Consider the following 27,923-nt stretch of genomic DNA (forward strand, 5'->3'; position numbering starts at 1 on the left):
TGGTGGTAAGGTGGTCGGTGGCTGTTTTTTTTTTTTTTTTTGGAAATTTTGCAAACAACTACCAATTAAATGACCACTTTTGAGAACAATTACCATTTAAAATTTTCTTTTGAAAAAACTATCACGAAACACAAAAAGTTTGAGTAGCACTACCACATTTATTTTTTCCGGCAAGAATCTCCGTTTTGGGGGCATATTTTATAAAATTTCCCTTAAAAAACTCATATTAAATGACTGCATTAACCCCTAATTGGATTATACACTTCAATTGCCCCAAATCCCCCAATTTAGTAAAGCCCTAAATTACAATTTTTTTTTACCATAAACCCTTATTTTAAGATTTAATTGAGAAATTAAATAAACTATAATGCAAAATTAATGATTATTGACATATAATTGTGTTCTACTATCGAAATCTCTTGTTTTCTATACCACAATTAATTGAAATTTAATAAACTAAGCTATCTCAACCGGAAATTCTTGCCGGAAAATTAAAGGTGGTAGTGCTACTCAAGTTTTTGTGACTTTGCAGTAGTTTTTTTAAAAGGAAATTTTAAATGGTAGTTGTTCGCAATTTTTTTTTTTTTTTTTTTTTTTTTTTTTTGTGTGTGTGTGTGTGTGTGGAAGTTTTCTTTATTTTTTTTCAAGTTTTATTATTATGTTTATTTATTTTTTCAACAAATCGAGCGATGACCTGTGTCACTTTAACCTGATATAACAGGTTGAGTGACCGGTTGGGATTATTTTGAGCGAATGACCCCCTTGATAGGAATGATGTCTTTCGAACAAGTGTATTATTCCGATAGAGGTTTCGAAATTATTAGAAAGCTAATTATTCAGTGAGGTCAAGTGATCGGAATGCCTAGGTGGAGGCCGCTTCCGATAAGTGATATTAATGTATAATTAATATCACAGCTTAATCTTGACCGAACCCTTCGAGTCACACCCAAGCAACTAATGAACCAACACAACGAATTAATTCGGGAGGAATTAATGAGTCGCTCGAGTGTTGTGAACAAAGACGTCGGATTCCAAGCTTACAGCGTCGGAACCGAATCTTAATAGTCGAGCCAAAATTTAGGAATTGGCGAGACGGGAAACTACTTCAAGTAACAAGTAAAAACCCTAGTCGCGCAAAAAGCTAGGGAAGCGCACCAAATAGAAGTGCGCTACATGGCGGCAGCCACCAAGTGGCAGCGCACCATGGTGGCGGCACGCCACGTGGCATCATGCATTCGTGCCACGTTGGCAATGCCATGTGGCAACGAGCCGCGGACCTGGGTGGCGGGTCATGGACGCGGCCCAAAAGGAGCGGCCCAACCGAACCCAACTTGGGGGTTAAGGTTGGGTGCCACATGGTTAGCTCACAATGCATGTGAGTTGCCTTGGAGAGCAAGTGAGGAAGTGGGGAAGTGGTCCTTACCTAACCATGTGACACTTATTACTTTGTTATTCCTTAGTTTATTTAACTAATGATTGAATTCAACATTCTTTCCATGTGGGGTCTTTTTGTGAAAAAGTCCCACATTGAAAGATGAGTGAAATTCACAAGGAAGCACTCCTTATAAATAGCCAAGGCATACTTTGGAATTGTTCACTTGAGTAAGGTGTTGAAAAAGGCATCTCGAGTAATGTTAAGCCTAGAAATCCATTGTACTCTGTATATAAACAACAGATCAGATGAAAATTTGTACACTACTTATAGCAAATATAAATAACATTTAGCACTCTTTTGCATGATCTAGCAAAATTAACCCCTAAAATAATATTAAAAAGAAAAAAAACAATTCAAAAAAAAAAAAAAAAAAAGTAACGTCAATTTTGTTGTTCAAATTTCAAACAGTGATCTAGTAGGAATGAGCAACAATAGTTTGATAGAGACGAAATTACAGAATGTAAAAAAAAAAAATTACATCAGATATATCCAACAGATATAGAGAGTACATCTTAGGGAAGATTCGAACATGTGATTCAACGTAGGAAAGCAAGCTTGGTATCATTGAAGTGTGTGTGTGTCTACGAAACAATAGCACCTAAATAATTGAGGTGTTGTATGTGGTGTTGTTCTGCCATTCAGCAAACATAACCTAGAAAATTGTCATAACTCAGCTTCCTGAATAAAACTAGAAAATAAAAGGAAGAAAAACCTTGGCATCTTTAGGGAAGTCCTCAAACTTAGACATATACCACTTCTTAGTAGAACAACTCCGACCCAGCAGATACAAGGTTGTTCCGGCTGTGAAAGCGAGGGTATATGGTGTTTGAGCTATGCAAGAAATACCAACAAATCCCAACACCTCAAACAAATAATGTGGGCAAAGCACCAAGTCAAACAAGCCGCCCTTGGGTATCTTATACTCTTTCTCACCTTCTCCCCTCAGTGTAGCGAGGATGTAATGGTGGTACAAGTTGCCACCTATACCCAATAGAAACAACCCAACTCCAGGATATGTCAGGTCGATAGATGGCTCTGGCAATTGTCCCGATAGGTGTTGTGCATAAATCATTGTCACTGTGGAGATGAAGTAACTAAGAGCAATTGGGATCGCGGCATGAAGAGCAACCCCACTACCTCCAAATCTGTGAACAAACAACACCTACAAAGCAGAATACATGTAGTATTAGCAGGAAAATTCACAATCTAGTGACCAATGCATTACATGTGCATAAGCTAATCCATATGATAATCAAAGCGCTATTAAAGTTAAATTACAATTAAACACTGTTATAACTTCCTTATAATTGTTTATAATTACCAGCATCAAGAATTCAAGACGAACAACATTTAGATACAATAGTCAAGACGAACATCATTTAGATTTAATAGTCTGCAAAGAGATTAAGAGATTTCTCTTTTACGCTGCATTGGGTGATGACAGCTACAAGAATACAAGCCAATAATTTCTGTTTAGTCCCTTTATTAGAGAAGAAATAATTGCTGCTCATAGTTATTCTACAAATGTTTATTAACAAAATAACAGTAAGCAATATGCATTAAAACAACTTTGTAACCAAATGAACCACTTGAACTTCTTGGATTAGTTCATAAAGTAGGACATGAACCAAACAATAGCGAATAGATATGTGTAGTTTTCAGAACAAATAGCATAATGTATAACATATCAGGTTTACTATGTAGTACATAGAATTATCACAGCATATACAACTTTCTAGGAATTTGTAAATCTCAATATGGGTAGCAAACTCTTATTTATATGTCAAAAAAAAAAAAAAGCAAACTCTTATTTAATCAAACAAGAAAAGTAGTGTACTTTGATCTAAGTGGGAGTAATAAAAAAAATATATAAAAATAAATAAATAAATAAATAAAATAAAAAAAATAAAAAATAAAAAATAAAAAAAAGAACTACGATCAACATTACAGCAAATATTTCAGGTGATACCCTTATCATATGCAAAAACTTAAGAGGCAGCAATAAAGTCATATTTTCCATGTTATTGCAGAGAAGTTCGGAACACAATGAGCTTTGATTATGATGCACTCATGGCTGAACACATACAAGTTTGTCTAGGCTTCATACCAAATCATGAACAAAATTCCACATTTTTCTGAAAATTTTGAAAGGCCACCTTAGTTTAAGTCAATTGATCTCCCTAAAATGCAGTAACAAAGAATGTATTACAACATACATAGGTCGCCTATGCTTCATGCCACACCACGTGCATCATTATATGAACCTCCTAAATATCATACCTGCACTTAATATAGACCGATTCATCACAAACTAATTCATCACTGCCTAATAGGGTTAATACTTGGAGAGACCAATTCATCCCATATTTTCCATGACATATACTAGCCCTTTGCGGAACTATACTGATCATATTATACATTAGACTCATCCAGTCAACTGAGCACAGATTGCGAGTTAAATTTGGAAAATTAATGAAGCTTTCCTATCACCATAAACAAGTGAACTAGCAAGGGCTACATCCTCACCTTTGTGTAAAATGGGCTACATTCTTACCAATATTCATTGTCTTGTTGAACGACATTATGTTTAAAACAAAAAAAATTAATTAGTAATTAGACTAACAGCTAACTGCTAATGTTATGAATTTCACCTAATATGGTGATTGGTGAATTATTGATACAATAAGGGTAATGTGAACTTCAATTATATACCCACTTAACAATTCATAAATCAAAGAACTTTGATCATTTATTATTGAGTTACTGAACTTTGAGAATTCAAGATTCAAGGGATATCCCTTGTTTTTTTTTTTGGTGTTTAGAGAGCCACAAGGGCGGGTGATGAGTTTCGATCCCAGTATCACCTGGAATCGGGAGGGGAGCTCTAACCACTTGAGCTATCCTTCACACTAAGGGATATCCCTTGTACACCCGCACTCATTATTATTTATTTATATTTTATGCTCCTTCGAGCTCATTTTCCATTTTAGGCCGTCCTTTCCCATACGGCTCATAGAGGACCAACCAATATAAATTATATAATCCCACATAAATTATTTAAGGTCCCATCAAAACTTAATAAAATATGACTACAGGGCAAACAATTAAAGATGGGGCTATGGGGCAAACAATTAAAGACGGATGGGCGGACGGCAAATAATAGTAACAAGATTTGGCTGAAGTCACTCATCACATATTTCAGATGATACCCTTATAATATGCAAAAACTTCTGTAGTAATATATTGTTTAATAACCAAAAAAGAAATATAAATATGAAATTCTAACAATTTTACATGAGAATTAGAAATATAATAATAATAATAATAATAATAATAATAAACTAAAATCAATACAACACAGCCTTAGTCCCAAAATGATTCGGAGTCGATTAACATGAATCGTCATAAGGAATCATATGATATAAAAATAGTAATGAAGAAATATACCAAATGAATCAATATAATCAAATTACCTCAAGTACCCTCTTGAGAAAATGGATAGTAAGAGCCGAACGAAGCAACAAAAACCTGAAACCTTCATCAGGGAAAATGAAAAAGGAAGCAACCCCAAATAAAAAAGCAGGAGTATAAAGAAAAGCCATCCCAACTTTGCTAGAAATTATAATCTGTTTTTGTTGGATTTTATTAGGAACATTCCAATTTACAAACTTGGAGTATTGTAAATGTTTTCCCCTTAATTCAGATAAACCTGCATTTGCGAGTGAACCAAAGCTTATGAATGACATAGCTGTCACAAAGATTGATGGTGGTGGTGGGAATAGGAAACTCTGCAACACATTCATCATCTTCACCTTTTTTTTTTTTTTTTTTTTTTTTGGGTGATTCTTTCTGTCAAATTTGAAATTTGGCTAATTTGAAGGATTGGAAATGGTAGTGTTGGAATTCATTTCAAGGTTGAATTAATTAGATGGGATAGCGAGACATAATTATAAATGCATAATAAATGTAATTAGTTGGGGAGGGGAGGATCATGTATAAAGAGAGATAGGGTTATTATGAGGAGATTGTGAACAATCTGGAGGCTTCCTAATGTATACTATCTATCTAAATCTATAAAGTAATCACCAAATGGGAGATTTGGCATTATTTTGTGAAAAAAAATTGCCTCAAAATACTACTCCGTTTTTTTTTTTTTATTCTGTTACAGAAATTAAAATTCTTTTAATAAAACTAGCCATTTATAGGTATACTATATAAATAATTATTTTTAATATATTTATATTGGCAAATGAATAGTTTATAGAGGAGAAGAAGAGGTAAAAATTGAATGCAATTGTAGTAGAAATTAAACGGGAGGAAAGTGAACCAAACAACATTCAATAATTTATACATGTATTGAATTAAAGTTTTTTTTTTTCATATGAGAAAAGATATTAAATAAAGAAAGATTAAATGAAGTGACATGTGGCATTGGAGAAAAAAAATGAAATATACATGTGGCATTATAGGAATGATGGTTTTTGTTTTTAAATACTAATAAAATATAGATTTATTTTTATATATATGTAACACATTAATAAATTCAAATTTCAAAATAGCAAAAAAAAAAAAAAATGTTACATGAGTCATTTAATTTGGGGTGTTAAATACCGCCATCCAAAATTATCAAAATCGTCAATATTTAGTGTGAATGGACAATCATGTCCTTAGTACTTCACTAGTATCTTCCCTCTTGCCATCAATCACTAACACCTTGACACCACCACCCTAATTGACGACTAACACCACCACCACCCCCACCACACTGATCGGCGACGATCACCACCGCACTAGCGACCCACCACCTTCCCTCTTTTTTTTTTTTTTATTTTTTTTTATTTTTTAATTTCAGATTTTCAGGCAATCGCGGTAACCAAAGCCCAAAATCAATTACCGTGTATGGTAAACGGAGCCCAAAATCGGTTACCGGTTTTGGGCTCCGGTTACCGTGCATGGTAACTGGTTTTGGGCTCCGGTTACCACAGAATCGATTAAGGTGCACGGTAACCGGAGCCCAAAATCGGTTACCGTGCATGGTAACCGGAGCCCAAAACCGGTTACCATGGGCTCCGGTTACCACGCACGGTAATCGGTTTTGGGTTCCGGTTACCACGCACGGTAACCGGTTTTGGGCTCCGGTTACCACGGTTGCCTAAAATATAAAAATAAAAATAAATAAATAAATAAAAAAAAAAACCACCACCTTCACGCCGACCAGGGAAGGTGGTGGGTTGTCATAGAGGGGGGTGTGGTGTTACCACGGTTGCCTAAAATATAAAAATAAAAATAAATAAATAAATAAAAAAAACCACCACCTTCACGCCGACCAGGGAAGGTGGTGGGTTGTCATAGAGGGGGGTGTGGTGGGTCGTCGGTCAAAAGGGGTTGTGATCGCCGGTTGGAAGGGGTTGTGGGTTGCCGGAAGGATGAAGGGATGGTGAAGTAGTAAGGGTATGATTGTCCATTCACATCAAATGTTGGCGGTGGTGATCATTTTTGTTGGCGGTGTTTAGCAATCCACAAAAAAAACTTATACAGATTTTTATGAAAACCTACACAAATTGTAAGGCAAAATTTGTTTAAAAAATAGAATTCAAAAACAACGAATAAGTAAAAGAAATTCGAGGAAAAAAAAAAAAACCAAAGTGTAAATAAAGTGTAGATCGAGAAAATACCTTTGAATGCTCCTGTAAATTCAATACCACCATTAGGTTTTGATATTTGTATACAACATGAAAATAATTATTTTTTAATTAGTTGATATAAATTATAGACTTTGGGTGAAAGAGAGGAATGGTAAAATCGGTGAAAGAGAGGGAAGGTAAAATATTACTTCCTATGTTCTGTTAATATTGCAACAAGGAGGAAATTACGCATCCCAAAACACATTTTATATGCTAAATATCTACAATTGTGTAAGTGTAAAAATTATCAAAAGTTGATATTGTGAAAGTATTATATGAGACGAATCCAACAAGATCTCACTTGACTATATTTTGCTTAACGTATAACTCGTATTATATGGTCAAACAAGAGTGATGAATAGTGCAAAAAGTCCATTGTTGCAATATTAATAGAACGGAGGAAGTATTAATTTTTTTTGTGTAACTGAAAATTTATATAATGAATGTAGCGAAACCCAAAAGACACATATGAAAAGTGAAATGCTAAATACCGCCGTCCAAATTTATCGCCACCGCCATCATTTCGAGCAAAGTGACAATTTTGCCCTTATTAAACCCAAATCCATTTTTCAGCCTTATTTTTTTCTCTCCCCTCAAACACCAACCACTCACCTTTCTTACCACACAACACATATTTGAGAATTACCGGGAAGCAATTGGCGGCGAGCTCAAGCAGTGGTGGCGACTACGACGGTGGAATGGGTGGAAAGGAGGTAACTAGTTTCCATTTTTTTTATGTAATAGGTGGCTGGTAACCAAGGGTGAAAACCGGTTGCCAGATAACCGGCGACCAAATTCGGTTGACTGCAGCCGTTAACCGGTTTTCACCTCTGGTTACCAGCCACCATATTTAATTTTTTTTTTTTTTTGAAGAAAACTGACCCATTTTTTAATTAAGCTCCGGTAACCGGTTGTGGCCTCCGGTTACCAGTTTTGGCCTCCGGTTACCGTCCACGGTAACCGGTTTTGACCTCCGGTTGACCGTCCACGGTTACCGGTTTTGACCTCTGGTTGACCGTGGTAACCAGAGCCCAAATCCGGTTACCATCCACGGTAACCGGTTTTGACCTTCGGTTGACTGTGGTAATCGGAGCCCAAATCCGATTACCATCCACGGTAACCGGAGGTCAAAATCGGTTAACGTGGAGTTGCGGTTGACCCCCGATTCTTTTTCCGTCGAGCCACCTCGATCACCATCCATTTCTCATCGACTTTCGCGGTCGTTGTGGCTGTTCGGTGTAGAAGGTGGTGGTTGACACGGTTGTGGTTGATGGACTAATGTTAGAGAATGAAATGGAAAAAAAAAGTTAGTAAGGGCAATATCGTCAGTTTGCTTGAAATGATGGCGGTGGCGATAAATTTGGACGGCGGTATTTAACACCCCTTTTTTTTTCTATTTCAATGTTAAATGGTCAATTTTTTTTCCATTATTTTCAATATTTTTAAATTTTATTAATAATTACTTTTTTCAGATATGATTTTTATTAAATTTATATAGGATTTTAATTTTATTTTCAAATGCTTTTTAATTTTGGATCATTGTGTTTAATTGTTTATTTAAAACAATTGTGTTTACTTGTCTAAAAAAGAGAAAAAAAAATTGTGTTTACCGTTAAAAAAAATGTGTTTCAAAATTTCATCTAGTTTTTAAAAAAGTTTTCGTAATTAATTTACTTTACTGTGTCAAAAAAAAAAAAAAAAATCATTTTACAATGTTTAGCGTTTGAGTTTGTTTTTTTACAATCTCAATTATAAATTTAATTTTTATTACTTCGTTTTTGTTTTCTGATATTTTTTTTAAGAATGATTTTTGTAAATTTGAATTAGATTTGTGCAACAATTTTTTTTATTTGATTTATTTTTTAAATACAACATTTATAAATTGTAACTATTATAGATGACAAATTGTTTAAATTTGACAGACTTTTATGTGTATTGTATAAAAATCTAACCTAACACTTGTTATAATATTGTCAATTACTATAAGATTCGGTAGTAATGTTTACACACACACACATTGTATATGACGTTGAGATCCCATATTTTTATTTTTTTATTGTGTTTATTTTTTTTAAATAAAAACTCACAATACAATAAATAGTCGCGCATTGTGCGGGTTTACGACTAGTTCATAATTGTATCAAGTGGCTTTTTTGGAAATTTTGTAATAACGAATTTTATTTGGTTTCGTTTTTTTTTTTTTTTTTTGGCAGCAATATTTTGTGGTGCTAACAAAGGTTTTTTTTTTTTTTTTTTTTTTTTTTTTTAATTTACAGTGAGAACAACAAACGAAAAAGATAAGCTTGGACTTCATAATGCAACGCAGAAGCTGCATAAGTAGCTCTAACCCCTCCACCCACAAACTGTATCTACACCAGGTTTCCGAAAAACCCAACCTACCCCAACTAGATTATCAGAGGAAGACCAGGACTCGTCACACACCAAACAAATATCAAAGGGCAGTCTGAACTATCCCCAACCAGCCAAGACAAACATAACAAAGCCCTCGAACAAAAGGAATACTCGTCCTACAAAAGTCAAGAGCTTGCAATCCCGTGGTTCTCTAGGCTGCTGCAATGGACAACACTGAGTTCGGGGAAACCGACAAAGAACGAAATCGAACCTCATTCCTAGCCATCAGTTAAATTGCCCAGAGAAATGTAAAGAAGTAAGATAGACCCCCCAATGCTTAGACGCCACTAAACCAAAAAGCAAGCTAACAAACCATTGAGAAAGCGATTGATCATGGGGACCCTAAAGCTGGAGGCCAAGCTCACCACAAACCCAAAGATGACTAGTAAATGAGCAATCCCTAAATAGATGAGTAGTAGTCTCTTCTACCTGGTATGGGATCAACATGAAGACCCCGGAGAACAAGCGTAGGAGCAAGCAGGAAAGCATCATGAAGCAACTTCCATCCGAAAAACCTTCCACTTGGGAAGAAGGGGAAGGCCCCAAAACTTTCCCCACCAACGAGGACCAGGAGTTGAAGCCACAGAGGAAACACGTTGTTGAATTAGGAGGGCATACACCGATTTTGTAGAAAACAATCCATCCCGAGTATACTTGCAGTAGACAATATCATCCATTAGCTGTTGAGGACGCTCAAGAGCCAAAATCCGACAAACTGTAGACGTAACAAACAACCGATGGACCATAGAGGAATCTTACGCGAAGAACGCAGATCAAGAAGATCTGAAACAAGAATTGGTAGCAATTCCGAGACACCAGGCTTAACCAGAATAGGGCTCCCCAGAACCCTGTCATCGAGAAATACCCTAACACGCGAACCATTACCCATTTTCCAAGCCAGCCCCTTGGCCACTGTGGAAAGACAATGATGCAGGCTACGACGGGACCATGAGAGATGATAAGGCCCAACCAAAGTCCGAGGAAGAGGAGAAGGATACTTTGCAAACATAAGCCGAGATACCAACAACTGAGGGTTATGCATCATCCGCCAACCTTGTCTAGCCAAAAGAGCATAATTAAAACACACCATACTTCGAAGGCCCAGACCCCCTAGACCTTCAGGCAAGTGTAACAAAGAAATAGGATGAATAGCCATGCCCCTACCCGAACCAGAAGAACACCACCAGAACCGAGAGAGAAGAATCTATCTTGTCAATGATTGTAGCCGGAATCTTAAACACCGAGAGGATATGATTAAAGGATGCCACAAGGACAGAACTTATGATCACCAATTTTGCTGTTGCCGAGAGGTGAAGAGTCACAAAAGAAGATAACCGACTAACAACCTTGTCAATCATAGAACCAAATTCGGAAACCTTACTCTGTCCCAGGTCTACAGGAAGTCTATGATAAGTGCCTAAAGAAGACTCTGCTAGAAGATGAAGATTTTGAGCAAGGTAATCCTTATGGAGAATTAGGACTAAATTTAACAAAAGATTTCCGACACCCCCACAGAAATCCTTGAGAATGTCCATGATGTTATTACATGCTTGCGGAGTAGCCTGGAAGAATAATAAAGAGTCATCTGCAAAGAAAAGGTGAGAAATCGAAGGGCCACCCCGAGAAATGTGGATGCCACCGAACAGAGACAGTTCCTCCGCCCGATGGAGCATAGAAGACAAAGCCTCCATGCAAAACACAAAAAGGTATGGAGATAAAGAATCTCCCTAGCAAAGACCACACTTAGGACGGAAGGAAGTAGTAAGATCACCATTTACCAGGACCAGGTAGGAAACAGTAGTTACACACTGCTCAATAATATGAGCCCAATAAGGCGGGAATCCAAATGCTCGAAGAACCTGGAGTAGAAAATCCCAGTGAATCTGATCATAGGCCTTATTCATGTCCAGCTTCAAAGCTGATAAAAACACTTGCATGAACGTGAAGAATTCATAAAAGTAAGTACCTCGCTAGCTATTAAGGCATTGTCCACTAGAATGCGGCCCGGGACAAAAGCATTCTAGAAACCCGAAATAAGACAAGGAAGAACCTTCTGCAACCGAGAGGTGATGCATTTGGCAATGCACTTCTATAAAACATCACACAACCCAATCGGCCGAAACTGAGACACTAACTCTGGCCGAGTAATATTAGGAAGCAGAACTAAGAAAGTTTGATTCCAGTCCCTTAACATATTGAATCGCAGAACAACAGGAGGCCCAATCACATCCCATGCGTCTTTAAGAAGAGTGAAGTAAAACCGTCCGGACCTAGGGATTTATCACCGCCAATATGAAACATAGTTGTCCTTATCTCATCAGGGGTACCCAGAACCATCAAATCTTGTTGCTAATGAGGCGAAAGAATGGGTAACTGTAAGTTTTCCCATGAGAAATTATGAGAGTGCCAAGAAAGTTCAACCGAAGTATAAAGGTCAGAATAAAATTGTGTAGTGTTACTCTACTAAACTTTTATCAAACTAAAGCTCACTTGGTACCAAACTAGAATGAAAATGTGTACTTACCAATTTGCCCCTTGATAAGTTTTATAAAATTATCACGGTTAGGATTGGGTACCAAACTAGAGGGTTGAGAAGAATTGGGCAGTCCTCTTTATAATTTAGGTGCACAATAATATATGATATTCATGATCTTCGACAATCGACACAAGTATTAAATATCAATATGTCATTTTGTACACAAAATTTTAGAAAAAAAAATTCCTCTATCTTCTTTTAGCAAAAGACAGAAAATGCATCCTAAAATTTTTGTTTACACTTTGTTATTCTCTGTAAGCTCCATCAAACACAAGATTACTCATTTGTAGACCGCAAAACATAGCTGAATCAAGAGTAAGGGAGAAACTACAACTGTGACGTTATTTTAATAATGCCACAAAATTTACATTATATCATGCTAAAACAAATTTTACAATCAAAAGGTGGATCCTCCTTTTGCAAAAAAGTCACTGCTATACATGTGAATCATATCTGTATTACAGCAACAAGTACAGTGCAAGATTTTCCGCCACGGGAACCCTACCAGGTAGTGATCACTTCTGCACATCAGGTATCAGCTGGTCCTGGATCAGTTCTTGATTCTAAACAGCTGTTCGCCTGCTCTTATGAGACTTTCAGACGTGAGAGTCAAATCTGCAAGGAATGGTGAAATGTCAAAAGGCTCGGAATCACTAGTCATTCAAATGAGGTGCTGAAAAGCTGCAAGGAATGGTGAAATGTTTTAATGTATTAATTACAGGGGTATGACGACAAAATGAAGAGTCTAAGAAACATAGGATACAATTGATAAAGAACAAAGGAAGTTTAGAATGTGAAGTCCTTAACAGTTTTTTTTCCTTCTGTAATGATGGAAACAACAAGAACTTGATGGTTTTTTTTTTTTTAACTCGTTCTTCAGCTTCTCCTCCTCCACAAGAGATGGAAACAAAATAAAAAATAATAATAATAATAGTAGGCAGGGGGGGGGGGGAGCTTTATAACTTTTCTAATTATGTTTCATTATCCACATTTAATACAATTGATTCTCCCATAAAACAGATTGCTCAATGATTTCAACCAAATCAATTTGAAAGAGTGGGATCATGGAGAGGTTAAACGAGGTAGAGGGAGACCGAAAATCACTTGGTTAGGAGTTAGGAAGGATATGAAGCATATGGATTTACATGAGAATGAGGTATTTGATCGCAAGGGATGAAGGAGGAAGGTTTTTGTGGATTACTATACGGAATAATCACTTTTGGTTCATGTAGCCGACCACACTTACAAGATGAAGACTTTGATTGATTGAATTGATATCAATTTGATCTCACAGAGTAATGCGTTGAAACCCCTAACCATCCATATTGAAAATAAATACATGTTTGCCTAACTATTTCCAAAGAGAGTTACCAAAGATATAAATGCAATTCCTACAAACTCTTTTTTGGCCAAAAGGAAAATTGAAATCAAACAATAGAACATAGGGTTGAAAAAATTGCAGAATTGGAGCCAAGGGGCCATTATATGATCTTTTCAAGGTTGTAGCATCATATGACTCATATCTACAATCTTCGGCAGTTAAGAAGTCTTTTTAGTAGGACATTGCAGAGGGCATTTACCATTTCCAGCCTTTTTTCTACCTTTAACCAGAGAACTAGAGCAGAGAAGCAGAAAATACTTAATCATTTTTGTGCAAAAGGAGGGAGGTTGTGTTATTGGTCAAAAATAAAGATTATGGGTAAGGAAAACATTACTCATCTTTTAAAACCTTTTACTATGTACCTTTCATAAACCTTTTATCTTTACTTCACATTTTAAAATTTTGAATAATTCTACCAAAACTGCTTTCAGAAGGAAAGAGCATCTTTAATCAGTGGATTTAATGAATGAAAGTTATTCACTTCTCAAAAATTTCAACATAACAACTACTCCCTCCGTTTTATATTTTTCTTCCCACTTTGACCAATTTTTGTCTCACAAAAAGATTCTAAGTGAGAAGGACAATATGGAACTGAGGGAATACTAATTACAAAAGTTGACTATAATCAATGTTCTTAGATGGAGATGATACTCATGCTATACTGCAGTGCTGAATACAATCTTAATGAAACCTGGTTGAATAACTAAGATGATGAGTTTTAGAATAATAAAGATCATGGCCAATGAGGTTTTAAGCTAACTCCCTCTAAACCCATACTAAACCATGTTGATGTCATTCCAAGTGATATTGAGACCAACAAGAATGCTGAATACATAATGAAGAATAGATCAATGGCAAATATCTTACAGCACGAATTAGCAGCTAATCTAATACCAACAAACCCCGTCCCCTGGCCCTTCCGTTCATACCCAACTACAAATGGGATAATTAGAGCATTAAGCAGCACATATGGTAGAATACAACTTATACTATACAAAAGAAAGTAAAACTCATTTCAAATTTTGATGAGACTACTTCAAGGTTATGTTTTAGAACATGTATCCAATTTCAATTCCAGATATAATGTTAGGCAAACACTAGGCTATTCAAGAGTTTCAAATTCCATCTTAATGTTTGGGAATTGAGTGGAATTTAAAATTTTGGAATTAATATCTTCAACTATGTATATAATTATTTGTTTGGTCAGAGTCCCTAACTCTAATGTCAATAAACAATTCAAACCTTAACTAGATTCCCCAAAATTTAATTTTTTTTTCTGATTTGAAAAGGCTGCAGGCCTGCAGCCACCATCACCTCCGCCATTGATGGAATTTCTGAACTTAAGATCTTCCTTCCCAGCTTCAACAAATTTTTCGAACCTTGGCGATTTTCTGAATGATATTGTGGTGTTCTTTTGGTTGGATTTATTTTTAATAACTATGGATTGAAGACTGGAATAGGAAAGAAATGATTAAGGGATAATATCAAGAAGAGAATCCAGGATAGAAAAGAAGCAATATGGTTGGACTAGTGACAAAGATGCAGCCTTGAAATTGAGCTGCGACTAAGCTTTAATGGCTTGAAGGCAGAGAGAACGAGAGAGAGGTGAGAAAAAAATTGCCGGGCCTTTTTGGAATTTGAATCTTGATACCTTGAGATGTCAATTCATCTAGGACAACTCCAAATATCCAAACATCACATTTGAAGATTGTTTAAGGCCATACTAAAGTAATTCTAACCCACTTTCCAGGTTAAGACAGGTAACTTATGAGAGGTAGAGGGAGAAAACTTACCACATGAAGATTGTTTATGCATCTGTTATTCCCTTGTACCCCTCCTTTTCCAGGACTGATGCGAGAGAAATGTCCCCTGTCTTCACAATTCTTCCATTTTCCTGAGTAAAACCATGAATCCATGTCTAGAAGGTTAGTATTCACAAATATTAATTCAAAGCCCACTAAATTTTATTTTATCTTTGGATGTGTGTGTGTGTGTTTTTTTTTTTTTGGGGGGGGGGGGGGGGGGGGGTCACTGCTGACCAAAATGAAAACAAAAAAAAACCTTCGGAAAAATAACCGTATCCCTAAACTCATCAACTTGGAAACATCCCCTCCCCACAATTGATTTAACTTTTGAATTATTATAGTAATAACAACTAGCCATTCTCCAGATATAGCATACACAGAATTCCATAAACAAATCAAGGGTTAAACAGCCATACAGATAATTTTTCAATGAGAAGAAAACATAATGAACTAAAACAGAAGCTTGAAGAAATACTTTCATTTCTCATAACAGCACCACAGTCTCATTAGTAGATTCTGAGCATAGCATAACTATGTTATATGATTAGAGTAATCTTGATGGAAGAGGAGCAAAACAAGTTTATCACTGAAAGAAAAGGAAAAAAAAAAAAAAAAAGCAAGCATGAGAATAAGAAAGCTACAAAAGTGGGTATCAACTGGGTTCTATTGGTTGGAAAAGGAGGAGATACCTGCACTGCTTTTGCACAAAGTTGAAGGCATTGAAATGGTGAAGTAAAAAGCTGTTCAAGGGAATATTAGTCCATATGGTCATAATCTGAGTAAGATTTTATAGGAGAAGATATTTCTCCTTGTAACAAACCTTGATTTACCCAGATCAACCAGTGAAAGGTTTTGCAATGTATCCTCTTTAAACACAGCCAGAAAAAGGACCTCAATTTTCTAACTCATTCTTATTACATTGGGAAGCAGAGGGTGGGGTTTTAAATGATTGGAACAATAAACGCGACAAGAAAAGTAAATTAGAATTGGCCCACATAGGTAACAATTTTCAGATTTAAAATTCTTTATTTGGTGCTGTATATTGATTACTGTATTTAGATGGTAAACGAACCAATTTGGAGATTTAAGCTATGGAGTTGCCACTTGCCAGTACATTTGTTAAATTGTGACTCGAAATCTAGTAGGGCTGACTTTGAACGGTTATATCTCTCAAACTACAACTGATTTTGAGGTGATTTAAGTTGGAGGTGATAGCTTGGTTCAAGAGCTTTCCAACGATAGGTCATATGCCCAATTCCGATAAGAAACGAGAAAGTTATGACCGTTTTACAAAAACCTGACGAAGCTGGAAATTTGCAACTAGGCTGCGAGCTATAGCTCTATGCGAGTGAGCTATAGCTCGGCCCTATGAGGACTTGCGGCAGGCATGAGCTAGCTGCCGAGCTATAGCTCGGTAATTAGGTTATTCTAGGATAATTTGTGGAATATTTCCTAAAATTATATCTTTTCTATGACGGCTATTTGAGTATACTTGGGGAACAATCTTAGGGTTTTATTAGGGTTTCCTTGTGTTATAAAAGGACCCTTTAGTTGATCAATTAGATCATACCTTATTGAGCCATTAGATTTAAGACTCCTTGTATTATTCTCTCGTTCTTTCTCCATTATAGTGAAGAAGCTCTCGAATCCCCCACCCGTGGATGTAGGTCTATTTTGAACGAACCACGTAAATCCTTGTGTTGTTTGTTTATCTTCTTTATTGTTTTTCTCGTTTTTAATTTCATTGACTTGTTCCGCATTAATCAAACACAACTACACCCTTATTTCCTAACAAGTGGTATCAGAGCCAAGGTTTTAAGGTCTTAAGGTTTAGGTGTTTATAGATTAGTTTGATTAAATTATGCCAATGAAATTTGATACTGAGAAATTCGATAGGCAAGTGAATTTTGGCCTATGGCAATTGAAGATGAAAGCCATCTTGGTTCAAAGTGGCTGTCACAAGGCTCTTGAGGGTGTATCCAACAAGCCTTCGGGCATGACGGTGGATACGTGGGAGGAGATCGATTTGAAGGCTCTTTCGGCAATTCAATTATGTCTCTCTGATGATGTTTTGAGAGAGGTTGCCAAGGAGACGACTTCTGCGGGTTTGTGGTTGAAGTTGGAGTCACTTTATATGACAAAGAGCGTGACCAACCGTCTACTACTCAAATCTAGACTTCATGATCTTCGTCTAAAAGAAGGTAAACCGCTTAAGTCTTATTTAGATGAATTCTTCTCTATTATTATGGATTTGCAAAACATCGATGTTGAGATCGATGATGAGGATATGGCTATTAGGTTGTTGTGTTCTTTACCGCCTACGTATAAGCATTTTCGAGATACTTTATTGTATGGTAGAGATGATTTGAGTTTGGAGGATGTTAAGGATGCCTTAACCCGGAGAGATTTAATTGACAATAAGTTGGTTAATAAATCTAATAATCCTGCTCAAAACAATGCTTTAGTTGCTCATGGTGGTAATAAGAATTTTTGTAAAGGAAAAGTTTGTAACTATTGTCATGTGAAGGGTCACATCAAAGCCGAGTGTTGGAAATTAAAGAAGAAGAATGTGGAGAAGTCCAATGAGGACAAATCCGCAAATATTGCCAATACCGACGATGATGATGATTATGCACTTTAGGGTTACGAGCTTTGGGGTTGCGGTTTCTACGATCTCTTCATGATAAGTTCCCCTTTGAGATCTCTTGGTAAAACGAGAAACCGTGTGGATTTTTGGTATGGAGTCTATGATAGATTGCTTTTGATTTTTGTTTGTAATAAAGTAGCAATCTTGGTTATGCATTAGATTTTGTTCTAGTTATGCTATTTCTTATCTCAATTTTGGTACTTTTGTGATTTACTAAGTACAATTGCAATTTAGAAATTCTTGATGTAATTTTTATTTTTCTAGAATTGCTTAAGTTTTTTAGTTTGATTTTTTTGAGATGAAGAAGTGTTTGAAGAGAGTTTGGTCAATTTTGATAAGCATGCTTGGCGTCGGGACATTATACTCTCAATCTAGGCCATGTGATGGTTTTGTGTACGGAATTTTGTGTTCGGAGACGCACCGGTTCACAAGTTATGGAAGATGTCCGTTTGGTGATAGCCTAATGTGAGTAGGCTTATGGAGTTTTTGTTTAAGGTGGAGGTTTTATGTTTTATTATGAGCATTACTTCTTGGTTTTTGGTTCAAGGTGGAGTTACCTTGTTTTTGGTCGATTTCAAGTCAAGGTGGAGATTGTTAAATTGTGACTCGAAATCTAGTAGGGCTGACTTTGAACGATTATATCTCTCAAACTACAACTGATTTTGAGGTGATTTAAGTTGGAGGTGATAGCTTGGTTCAAGAGCTTTCCAACGATAGGTCATATGCCCAATTTCGATAAGAAACGAGAAAGTTATGACCGTTTTACAAAAACCTGACGAAGCTGGAAATTTGCAACTAGGCTGCGAGCTATAGCTCTATGCGAGTGAGCTATAGCTCGGCCCTATGAGGACTTGCGGCAGGCATGAGCTAGCTGCCGAGCTATAGCTCGGTAGTTAGGTTATTCTAGGATAATTTATGGAATATTTCCTAAAATTATATCTTTTCTATGACGGCTATTTGAGTATACTTGGGGAACAATCTTAGAGTTTTATTAGGGTTTCCTTGTGTTATAAAAGGACCCTTTAGTTGATCAATTAGATCATACCTTATTGAGCCATTAGATTTAAGACTCCTTGTATTATTCTCTCGTTCTTTCTCCATTATAGTGAAGAAGCTCTTGAATCCCCCACCCGTGGATGTAGGTTTATTTTGACCGAACCACGTAAATCCTTGTGTTGTTTGTTTATCTTCTTTATTGTTTTTCTCGTTCTTAATTTCATTGACTTGTTCCGCATTAATCAAACACAACTACACCCTTATTTCCTAACAACATTCATGAAGACCAATACCTATCCAAAACCTAGGGCAGGCACAGTGCTAGGTTTAACGTGTGGCTGCGCACAGTTATAATCATAGGCACAGTCATGCTACTTTGTTTGGCATTAGCCTGGTAAATGCCCATAAAGCCCAAGGCTTTGATAGTTGACTTTCTTTATCAAGCACTTACAGCCAAGTTATCTATATCAGATTTAATCACAAGCTATCTTGAAGAATGTTGCAGTTTAAAAACAACCAACTTCATACTGGCTACAAAAAGCTTGACTTATGAGAGGATAATAATTGTTGAGACACAGTTTTTTTAAAAGTGTACACAGAAATTTGCAAGTCTTATTGAAGGAACACCGGAGGAGGAGGTGTCGACTTTGAAGGTGGTGGTCAGAGGTTACAGTGACATTGAAGGTGGTGTCGTATCGTGGAACATGAATATAGATGGAAGTTGAATGATTTTTTGAATTTAGGTTGATTGTTGATTGAATTTAGGTTTGGGAAAATAAATTGGGTGAGATTAATGATGTTAAATTAAGTTAGATTAGTATTTTAATGAGTTCTATTTAGTTAGCTAATTGTGTTTATGAAATCTTTAGCAAGGGTACTTCTGTAATTTCATTTTTAAAAACTTGCTAAAAAGGAAACAAATGGAAAATTGCAACAAAAGTACACCAGCCCGCTTTGGCAAAAGTTGCAAATAATATGTAATGGAGGTAGTATATCAGGCATTCATACTGGTCATTCTTCCTACAGCCATGGGAAAAAAGAATAAAACAACTGAATTCGCTAATTAACGGCCTTTCCTCTTTTTATACTTGTATTTGAAAAGTCATGTAAAGGGTGGTCTCATATGTGCACGCCTTTTCCCTCTACTATATTTCTGCTTCAATGTAGTGTAAGCTCACTAATTGTAAGTGCTGTAGAAATAAGATGACTTGGCCAATAACAAATTTGGAACAATTACAGGATGACTATGTTAGTTTAGACTGCACTAGGTGGATAGCATTTTTCCATGAACTGATTCTTTTCCTACATTCATGAGTATCTGCATAGTGAAGACCGATAGGACCTTTGAAGGTTGTCCCTATAATTCTAATAAGAGAGGACCGTGTTTTTAGCTTTTCTTTCAGCTTATAGAAAGAGGGCCTTTCCAAGCATGGGCATATCAGATATTCGGACTCTTTTATCCCCTTAACTTGACTATATGGTGGACTTGTTATCCCCCTTTATCATCTTTCAACCGTTACTTAAAATTTCATCATCTTAAAATTAAATTATTTTTTTAAAAAAAATTATATAATTCAAGAAACCAGAAAGCTAAGGGCTTGTTTGGCATCATTTTTTGTTTTTAGTTTCCTGTTTTTTTGAAAACTAAAAACCAAAAACAGGAAACAAAAAAAAAGGTGTTTCCACTTTTTTGTTGTCAGTTTTCAAAATTATTATGATTTTAATAAGTTTAAATAATTTTTTATTCATTATGTGACATATATCATATATTTTTAAACAACAAAAAACCAAAAAACAGAAAACTACAGCAATGCCAAACGAACCCTAACTTTCTAACTTCTAAGTAAAGATATATCATCTATATAGAGTCAAATTCAAAAAGGCAGCTATCATTAGCTAATTTACTTACCATGATATGAATATAAGCAGGCTTTATAAAATCCAGAAGACGCTGATAGTGAGTGATCATCAACACAGCGTTATTTGGTGTCAAAAGACCATTTACTGCTCTTGCTACATCTTGAAGTGCATCAACGTCTAGCCCAGAGTCAATTTCGTCTAGTATAGCCAAGTCAGCCCCCAAAACCTGCAGTTTACAGATGCAACTACCGGATTCAGGAATCCAAAATAAGGGGCCGGTTTAGTAAGTATCTAGGTTCTAGCCTCAGCTTCAATTTACATAAAAGAAATAATGAATTAGCATTCAAAGAAGAGAACAACACAAAATTGTTCTCTGCTACACAAAAAGCATTTCTTGAGATTTATTCATTCACCTAAAATTATTTAATTGCACTCTACACCTTCACTGTTTTGAAATTCAAATATCATTACCACATTGGTCACTAGGGAGGAAAATTGAAAATTACAAAAGACAAAATCAACTGGTTAAGATCAAATTATTAAAAGCATCCCCCTAAAAGAACAGGAAACAAAATACATCCCTCACCCTAAAGTAGGACATACCGCAAGCTGTAAAATCTCATTACGCTTCCTTTCTCCACCACTAAATCCTTCATTAACATTTCTATTCAGAAAATCCATCTTCATGTTCACCTGATCAAGCTTGCTATATACGTGGCTAAAGAACTGCAAAGAATTGAAAAAAAAAAAAAAATAATAATAAGTTAGAGCTTCACATCATTTTTTCTCTTTCTTGATTTTTTAAAAAGAAATATGTTTTGCCAATATAATTAAACAGAGATCAACATACATTCCCATCAGTTATAGACTGCACATTTCCACTGTCACTGTTAAACAAGCCAAAGCTATGACCTCACCTTTATGGCTTTACAGCATGCAAGATAATCAACAATAAACATCCAGAAAAAATTTAAGGATCAACACATTAGAAAGATTGACATATCATTCTCTGAGATATACATGTCTAACATGATTCAAAGATGGCGAAAGATGGGAATTCATTATAGCAATAATATTTAAAATACAAAAGTGATACCTCTATAGGACCCAGTTCTGGAAGTCCAAGTTTTCTTTGTCGAGCATTATATGCCATATTCAAAAAATCTGCATTGCTCACTCCAGGAATCGCAACTGGTGACTGGAAGCTCATAAAAATACCTGAAAGGGACCTTTCCTCTGGGTCCATCTCAAGTAGGTCTTGACCTTTGAAAATCGCAGTCCCTCCAGTAACTTCATAATCTGGATGACCTACAAGAACCTAGAAGATAATAATTTATAAACATATAAATTAAAAATCTCAAATAAACTAAAATATTGTATAAGACACAGACTTGTCAAGTTGAAAGACAGATTGGGTTTTCAACTTCAAGTCAAAGATGCAAAAGATAAATGAAATTACATTCTGCCAGTTAGATACTTTATTGATTATTGATGACAAAAACAAACCTTTGAGAATGTACTCTTCCCAGAACCATTCTTCCCCATGATTGCATGGACCTGCAAGCAATAACGCAGCATAAGACATGACTATCATCACTAATTCATTGTTTAGATCTGTACCAGTAGTATATTTAACTATTTAAGCAGGATCCCTTACATGTCTCAAAAAAAAAAAAAAAAAAAAAAAAGAGACTAACAACTCAACAAATTTCCTAAGTTATACAAAAGTTGGTAGCAATTCAATGCCCATGCCACTTCATCATTCCCTTATCCAGAAACAAGTCACAAGCTACTTATGACAAAGTAAGCTCAAAAGAAACTACCACAAACAAAAAGTTACTTGTATCAAATTAAATACTCCCGCCATTTTATTTTTATTTTTTATGTTCTATTCACTTACTGCCTTACTAGAGACTCTTGTTTTTAGGAAACTTTGGGGAAAAAAAAGTGAAATAAGAGTGATGAGTAAATAGGTTACAATATTATGATTAACTGACAAAAGGCATATTGGATAAGAGGGTGGAGGGGAAGGGGAAGCTTCCACATAAAACTACCAGATGAAACTTAAGTGAAAATGAAGCCCTAAATCATCTATAGAGAGTGACACAGCCCTTGACTAGCAAATTTTATTACCCAACATTGTCGAGGCGCACTTTCGCATGCAAGGAACACCCCTTTTAGTCTATTACCCCACTTCTAATTGATGCAATCACCTCATTATACAACAATACACCCTCTTCTCCTCTCCTCAACCCCAACCTGTAAAGTAAACAATATCCTGTTCATCTTATATCTTTCAACCACGTAAATAAATCCTGCTCAAATTTCATCTCTATAGTTCCACTAATTAAGTACACTAACCAATGAAAAACCGAAGCTAGTATATTCCAATAATTTCAACATTCCTATAAATTAATACTTCATATATCAATCAGCAACACAAAAAATTTGCACATGACTACAATATAAATTCAATCATCATACGTATTAAGGGTATTAATTAAACATAAGATAAATTGCATTCCAATTATGTTAGAGTAAAAATATTAACAAACAATCATAATAGAAATTCAATCAACTTCATTCGAAATTCAATTCAAGAAAAACAACTAAAATAAAGACAAACCTCTCCTTCATAAACAGTAAGATTAACACCATTGAGAATCTTTTGCTGAGATTCAGTAATAACAGCGGTCAGATCCTTAACTTCAAGAAGAAGCTTCTTCCCGTCCTTCTCCTTGGTATACGAAGTCGGAGAGTCAACGGCAACTGCTTTGGCAACCACCGGAAAACGGTGGAGGGAGCTCTGGTAGGTGGCACAGTGGGATTGGGGTATACGAATGGAAGAAAGTGGACGTAATCTAAGGATTGGCAAAGTTTTTGTGCGGAAAGTAGGGTGAGAGAAGAGATTTGATGGGTTTAGGGGGGAGGAGGTAGAGCAATGAGCCATCGTTGTTGTTGTTCCTGCAGCTCCTCCAGTCCACATCTATTAAGAAGAGGAAGGGAAGGTTAGAGGAGAAATACTCAATTAGTATATGATACTCCTGGAGTACCTAATATTGTACTCCAGCCCAACCTAAATTAATGGGCTAAAACCCAACTAAAAGAAGCACATGCGAAATTTTATTTTACGAAATAACAAATAAAGTAAATAAAATAACTTAAATTGTATATAAGAAAGATAGACTCAAAATGTCAAAATCAAACCATTTTATTTATCTCTCCACTCACTTTTCTTTTTTCTCTCTCAGTTTGAAATTACAGTTTCTCCAATTGAAATGGAGTGAAAAATCTTCAATTGCATGTCTGCAAAATATTGAAGACAAAATTCCTACTCAAGCAAGCCCAAAACTAACATAAATTAATACTTGAAGTAAGTTTTTAAATAATTGTAAATTATTTTGCTAATTAGCTTTGAATTTGTGATAATTTTTGTATTTTTAAAAATTTAATATGCAATTAATACATGGAGATATGATGTAGTAGATGAAAATGAAAAAGGAGATAAACAAATTTCGCTTCTACATTTTGATTTTTGGCTACTGTTATCTCAAGATAATATTACTGTTCTTTAGATCTTATGTTATTTTGTGTTTAATTTGTGTTATTTTAGTCTTTGAAAGTAGTGGTGGGGAATGTTATTTTGTAATTTAAATGAAATTATTTTACTTAAAACCTAATGTTATTTTGCTTCTTAGGCTTCTGTTATTCAATTGCGTTCTTGTGTTATTTTGTTAAAACCATGTGTTATTTTACAGTCACCATATGTTATTTTGATAAATATAATTATGTTACTAAATTTTTCGTGCCTACAATTGTGTTACTTTGTATATAATCTTATGTTATTCTTTCAATATTTTTATGTTATTCTGTACATTTAGTTTTATTCTACTGCTTTTGTTTGATTGTCTTCTTCGCACTTATCTCTTTCTTTAATCTGCCATCATTAATGGCATTCCAATATGCTTTTTGAGTTTCTCTCTCCTTTTTTTTTCCCCCTTTCCCCATCTTAATTGACTGATTTAGGGTATTATAATCCTTAATTTTTATCAAATTTTCTCTCTTCTGTTCTCGTTTGGGGATATCTTTTTTTTTTTTAACAATTGTGAAGTTTTAATCCCGGAGTACCGTGAGCATAGTACTCCGGGAGTACAATAGAAATTGCGCAATGCAATAGCAAAAAAAAAAACCCAAAATTTTGAGTAGTTAATCTGATTAAAAATAGGATAAAACTCAAATTAATCAAACAATAAATAGCAAAAAAAACCCTATATTCAAACTCGAATTAATCATAACAAATCGAGCAAACTTAAGATTCAAATTAATTTAACTAAATCAAGCAAATTCAAAATTAAACTGATCTATACATACCTTAACGAAAAAGTGCGATGAATTGATGAGCAAAAGCGAAAAACTCAAAGAGTGAAGCAACAGAATAGCGAAGAAATGGAAGAGCGACTCTTAGAGAATTTGGAAGAAGAAAGAGGAAATCTAAAGAAGAGAGAGAAAGGAAAAAAAAAAAATAAACGGAGGAAAAACCTAGGTAGTCATTCAAAGCGCAAATTTATCAAAATGCCGTTAATGAAATGAAAAAGGCAGGTGAGATTTATAGGTTCATATGTGATAATTCATACTTATATGAAAACTGATCTATAATTTAGAACACGTGAGTAAAAATTTAGAACATGCGACTCAAATTTAAATTTAGAAATATGACTTATTGTAACACCCCAATAATTCTCTCTTGGAACCTGTAAATACCCTGAACAAAATCCAAGAGAATTACTGACATGCTACCGCCACGTGTTCAAACGTTAAGGCTTTATCAGAAAATAGAAGCGGAAAAACTAACTCAGATATATAAATAAGTTTCAAAACCAACGAATGAAACCAAATTAAGTGTTACAAGTTGGAACCATTAAGGCCCTTATTCAAAACCCAAAAAAAGTAGCAAATAAATAAAACCAGAGTTTAATAAATTCAAACTTATGAAAAGAAATAAACTGCGAACAATAACAACCTCTCCACTCAAAATCCCACCACCTTGATGCAAGTCTGACAGGGTAAAGTCGTATCCCCTAATCAAAAGTAATACCTAAATCCTCTAACTAATGTAGATAGGGAAGTAGGGTCGATCTCCACAGGGAAACAAGTCTTTTTACTTCTAATTAATTATTATAATCTAAATTATCTAAGTAACCAATATTTTTGGGAATAAATTCTATACTACGAAGAATAAGTTTATGGAGAAAAGAAACAATAATAAGGAAGCCTAGGGTCACAGGTTCACCAACAATTAATATTCCGGGATAGAACGAAGTAATTAATAATTAACAATGCATAGATAACATGATTAACAGGCTCTCGCAATTTATTAATCAACATAGATCTAACAGGCTCTCGCAATTTACTAGATCTAAGTTCCTATTAAAAATAGCCTTTAATATTAAATTAACATCTGCTCGATTCATCAATTCAATATTGCTAAACATTCACAATCAAATTACATCTGCTCGATTCATAATCTAGTTGCAAAGAATTAAAACAATTCAATAAGAAATTATCATGCAATATCAATAATCAATATTAACAAACTATCCCTTCATATTAATTATGGATCCCCATAAACCCTAGAATGAAACTACTCACTAATCATCATGACTAAACCAATCAAGTAAATAATTAAAAGCATAATCAAGAAAGCAATTAAAATAGCTGAAATTAAAAGGGAAGAAATTGTACCAAAAATAAATCTGGAATTAAAGGAAGTATTAAGAACAAAAATTTAGAGAGAATTTAAGAGAGAGAAAAATACTAAGTAGAGAGAGAAAGTCTAAGAAAGAAGGTAAGCTAATAATTCCATACATAATCGTATTTAAACCTTTCCTAAAACAAGAATTAAAACTAAACTAATCAGCTACTAAGAAAAACACGCGCCCGATCGGGCGAAGGGCCGCCCGATCGGGCCCGCCTTTTTACTCTTCCCTTGCTTGGTATGCTGCGCCCGATCGAGCCTACGCTCACCCGATCGGGCGCGCTTCTTCCTGAGGTTTGCTTTTGCGTGCACTCGCTCGATCGGGCCCGGCTTCTTCTCTGAGGCTTGGATTTCGATTGGGCTCGATTCCTCAACCCAATCTGGATTTCCTCATCGGGTCTTGATTAATTGATCCAATAGCCCCGGTATCGCATACCGAGCCCTTAATCACCGGCTCTCACCGATCCTGGGCTTCAAGAATGGTCGTGTCCTTCTAGCTTCCGTAGTCGATCCATAAAGCCCGGGAAAATGCTCCAAGAGTGCAATTTCCTGTAAAATACAACTAAAACTACGAAAACACTATAACACACAAATTAGTAATAAAAGTGGCCCGAAAGAGCCAAAAACACTACTAATAACGACCAAGGGACGGGGATAAAACACTATATAAAATGGACATATCAAACTCCCCCAAGCCAAACCTTTGCTTGTCCCTAAGCAAAGAGCTCATCAATGAACATATAAAACATACTTCACCCCAATAATCAAATCAAAAACCAACGATTCAAGGCAAATCTAATGAACACGCTTCAACATCAATCAATCTTATTCATCTAATCACCCTTCCTCCCCAACAATTGTCAAGTAGAGCAAACCACAAGAGCATATAGAATTCAAGACTAGTGCTCACACACTCAACTCTCATTTATGTGGCGAGTAAAGGATGTACTCGATCGCTCTCCAACCAACCCCTTTAATGTGAACAATGCCCTCCCAACTCACACTCTCGTGTGTATAAAAACATTGAACGCTCATCCTACTAGTCGACTCGAAATATGCCAAGTCATAACTTGCATTGATAAACAACACTTTCACATTTACATAACTTCTATGCACAAGGTCGGAAGGTCTTTTAAGCTTGTAATGTAAGGCTAGGGTAAAGGTAGGATAAATTTGGGATTATGTGAGAGAAAAGCTATGCATTAAGGGAGCCAAAACCTAATAAACCCATGATCAAAATAATGATGATCATACATCTCCATAAACATAACCAACTCCAACAAAAACCACCAAATACAACTCTAATCATCATAAACAATCCCAACACTTACAATAATCACTCATAAAAATATGATAATGTAGAACTTTGAGTGAAAAACAAACTTTGAACTCATTCTTTATTACTTTTTTCA

The 27,923-nt window shown here is 35.4% G+C and overlaps 3 protein-coding genes across 5 annotated transcripts; all 3 read right to left on the reverse strand.

Annotated features, from left to right (window-relative positions):
- Positions 1 to 1,789: 1,789 nt before the first annotated feature.
- Positions 1,790 to 5,490, reverse strand: LOC145626852 (uncharacterized). Its single transcript, XM_081679325.1, has 2 exons — positions 4,909 to 5,490; positions 1,790 to 2,597 (listed from the first exon to the last, which is right to left on the reverse strand). Exons 1-2 carry the CDS (start codon positions 5,239 to 5,241, stop codon positions 2,124 to 2,126), a joined length of 807 nt encoding a protein of 268 aa, XP_081535451.1. The 5' UTR covers positions 5,242 to 5,490; the 3' UTR covers positions 1,790 to 2,123.
- A 4,529-nt stretch (positions 5,491 to 10,019) lies between these two features.
- Positions 10,020 to 13,714, reverse strand: LOC145627791 (uncharacterized). Its single transcript, XM_081680138.1, has 5 exons — positions 13,648 to 13,714; positions 11,310 to 11,449; positions 10,696 to 11,093; positions 10,291 to 10,589; positions 10,020 to 10,246 (listed from the first exon to the last, which is right to left on the reverse strand). The coding sequence occupies exons 1-5, from the start codon at positions 13,712 to 13,714 to the stop codon at positions 10,020 to 10,022; spliced, it is 1,131 nt and encodes a 376-aa protein (XP_081536264.1).
- Positions 12,384 to 23,784, reverse strand: LOC145629043 (ABC transporter I family member 6, chloroplastic-like). Of its 3 annotated transcripts, none has more exons than XM_081681518.1 (7): positions 23,383 to 23,784; positions 22,263 to 22,313; positions 21,853 to 22,074; positions 21,360 to 21,482; positions 20,806 to 20,982; positions 15,242 to 15,342; positions 12,384 to 12,748 (listed from the first exon to the last, which is right to left on the reverse strand). In XM_081681518.1, exons 1-6 carry the CDS (start codon positions 23,740 to 23,742, stop codon positions 15,256 to 15,258), a joined length of 1,020 nt encoding a protein of 339 aa, XP_081537644.1. In that variant the 5' UTR covers positions 23,743 to 23,784; the 3' UTR covers positions 12,384 to 12,748; positions 15,242 to 15,255. The 3 variants fall into 3 exon arrangements, with proteins under 3 accessions (XP_081537644.1, XP_081537643.1, XP_081537645.1); XM_081681517.1 differs by having other exon boundaries at positions 12,384 to 12,682; positions 23,383 to 23,783; XM_081681519.1 differs by lacking the exon at positions 12,384 to 12,748 and adding an exon at positions 14,143 to 14,273.
- Positions 23,785 to 27,923: the final 4,139 nt, after the last annotated feature.

This window comes from Chenopodium album, chromosome 4, assembly GCF_948465745.1.
Source record: "Chenopodium album chromosome 4, dcCheAlbu1.1, whole genome shotgun sequence".
In the NCBI taxonomy this organism is placed as follows: Eukaryota; Viridiplantae; Streptophyta; class Magnoliopsida; order Caryophyllales; family Amaranthaceae; genus Chenopodium; species Chenopodium album.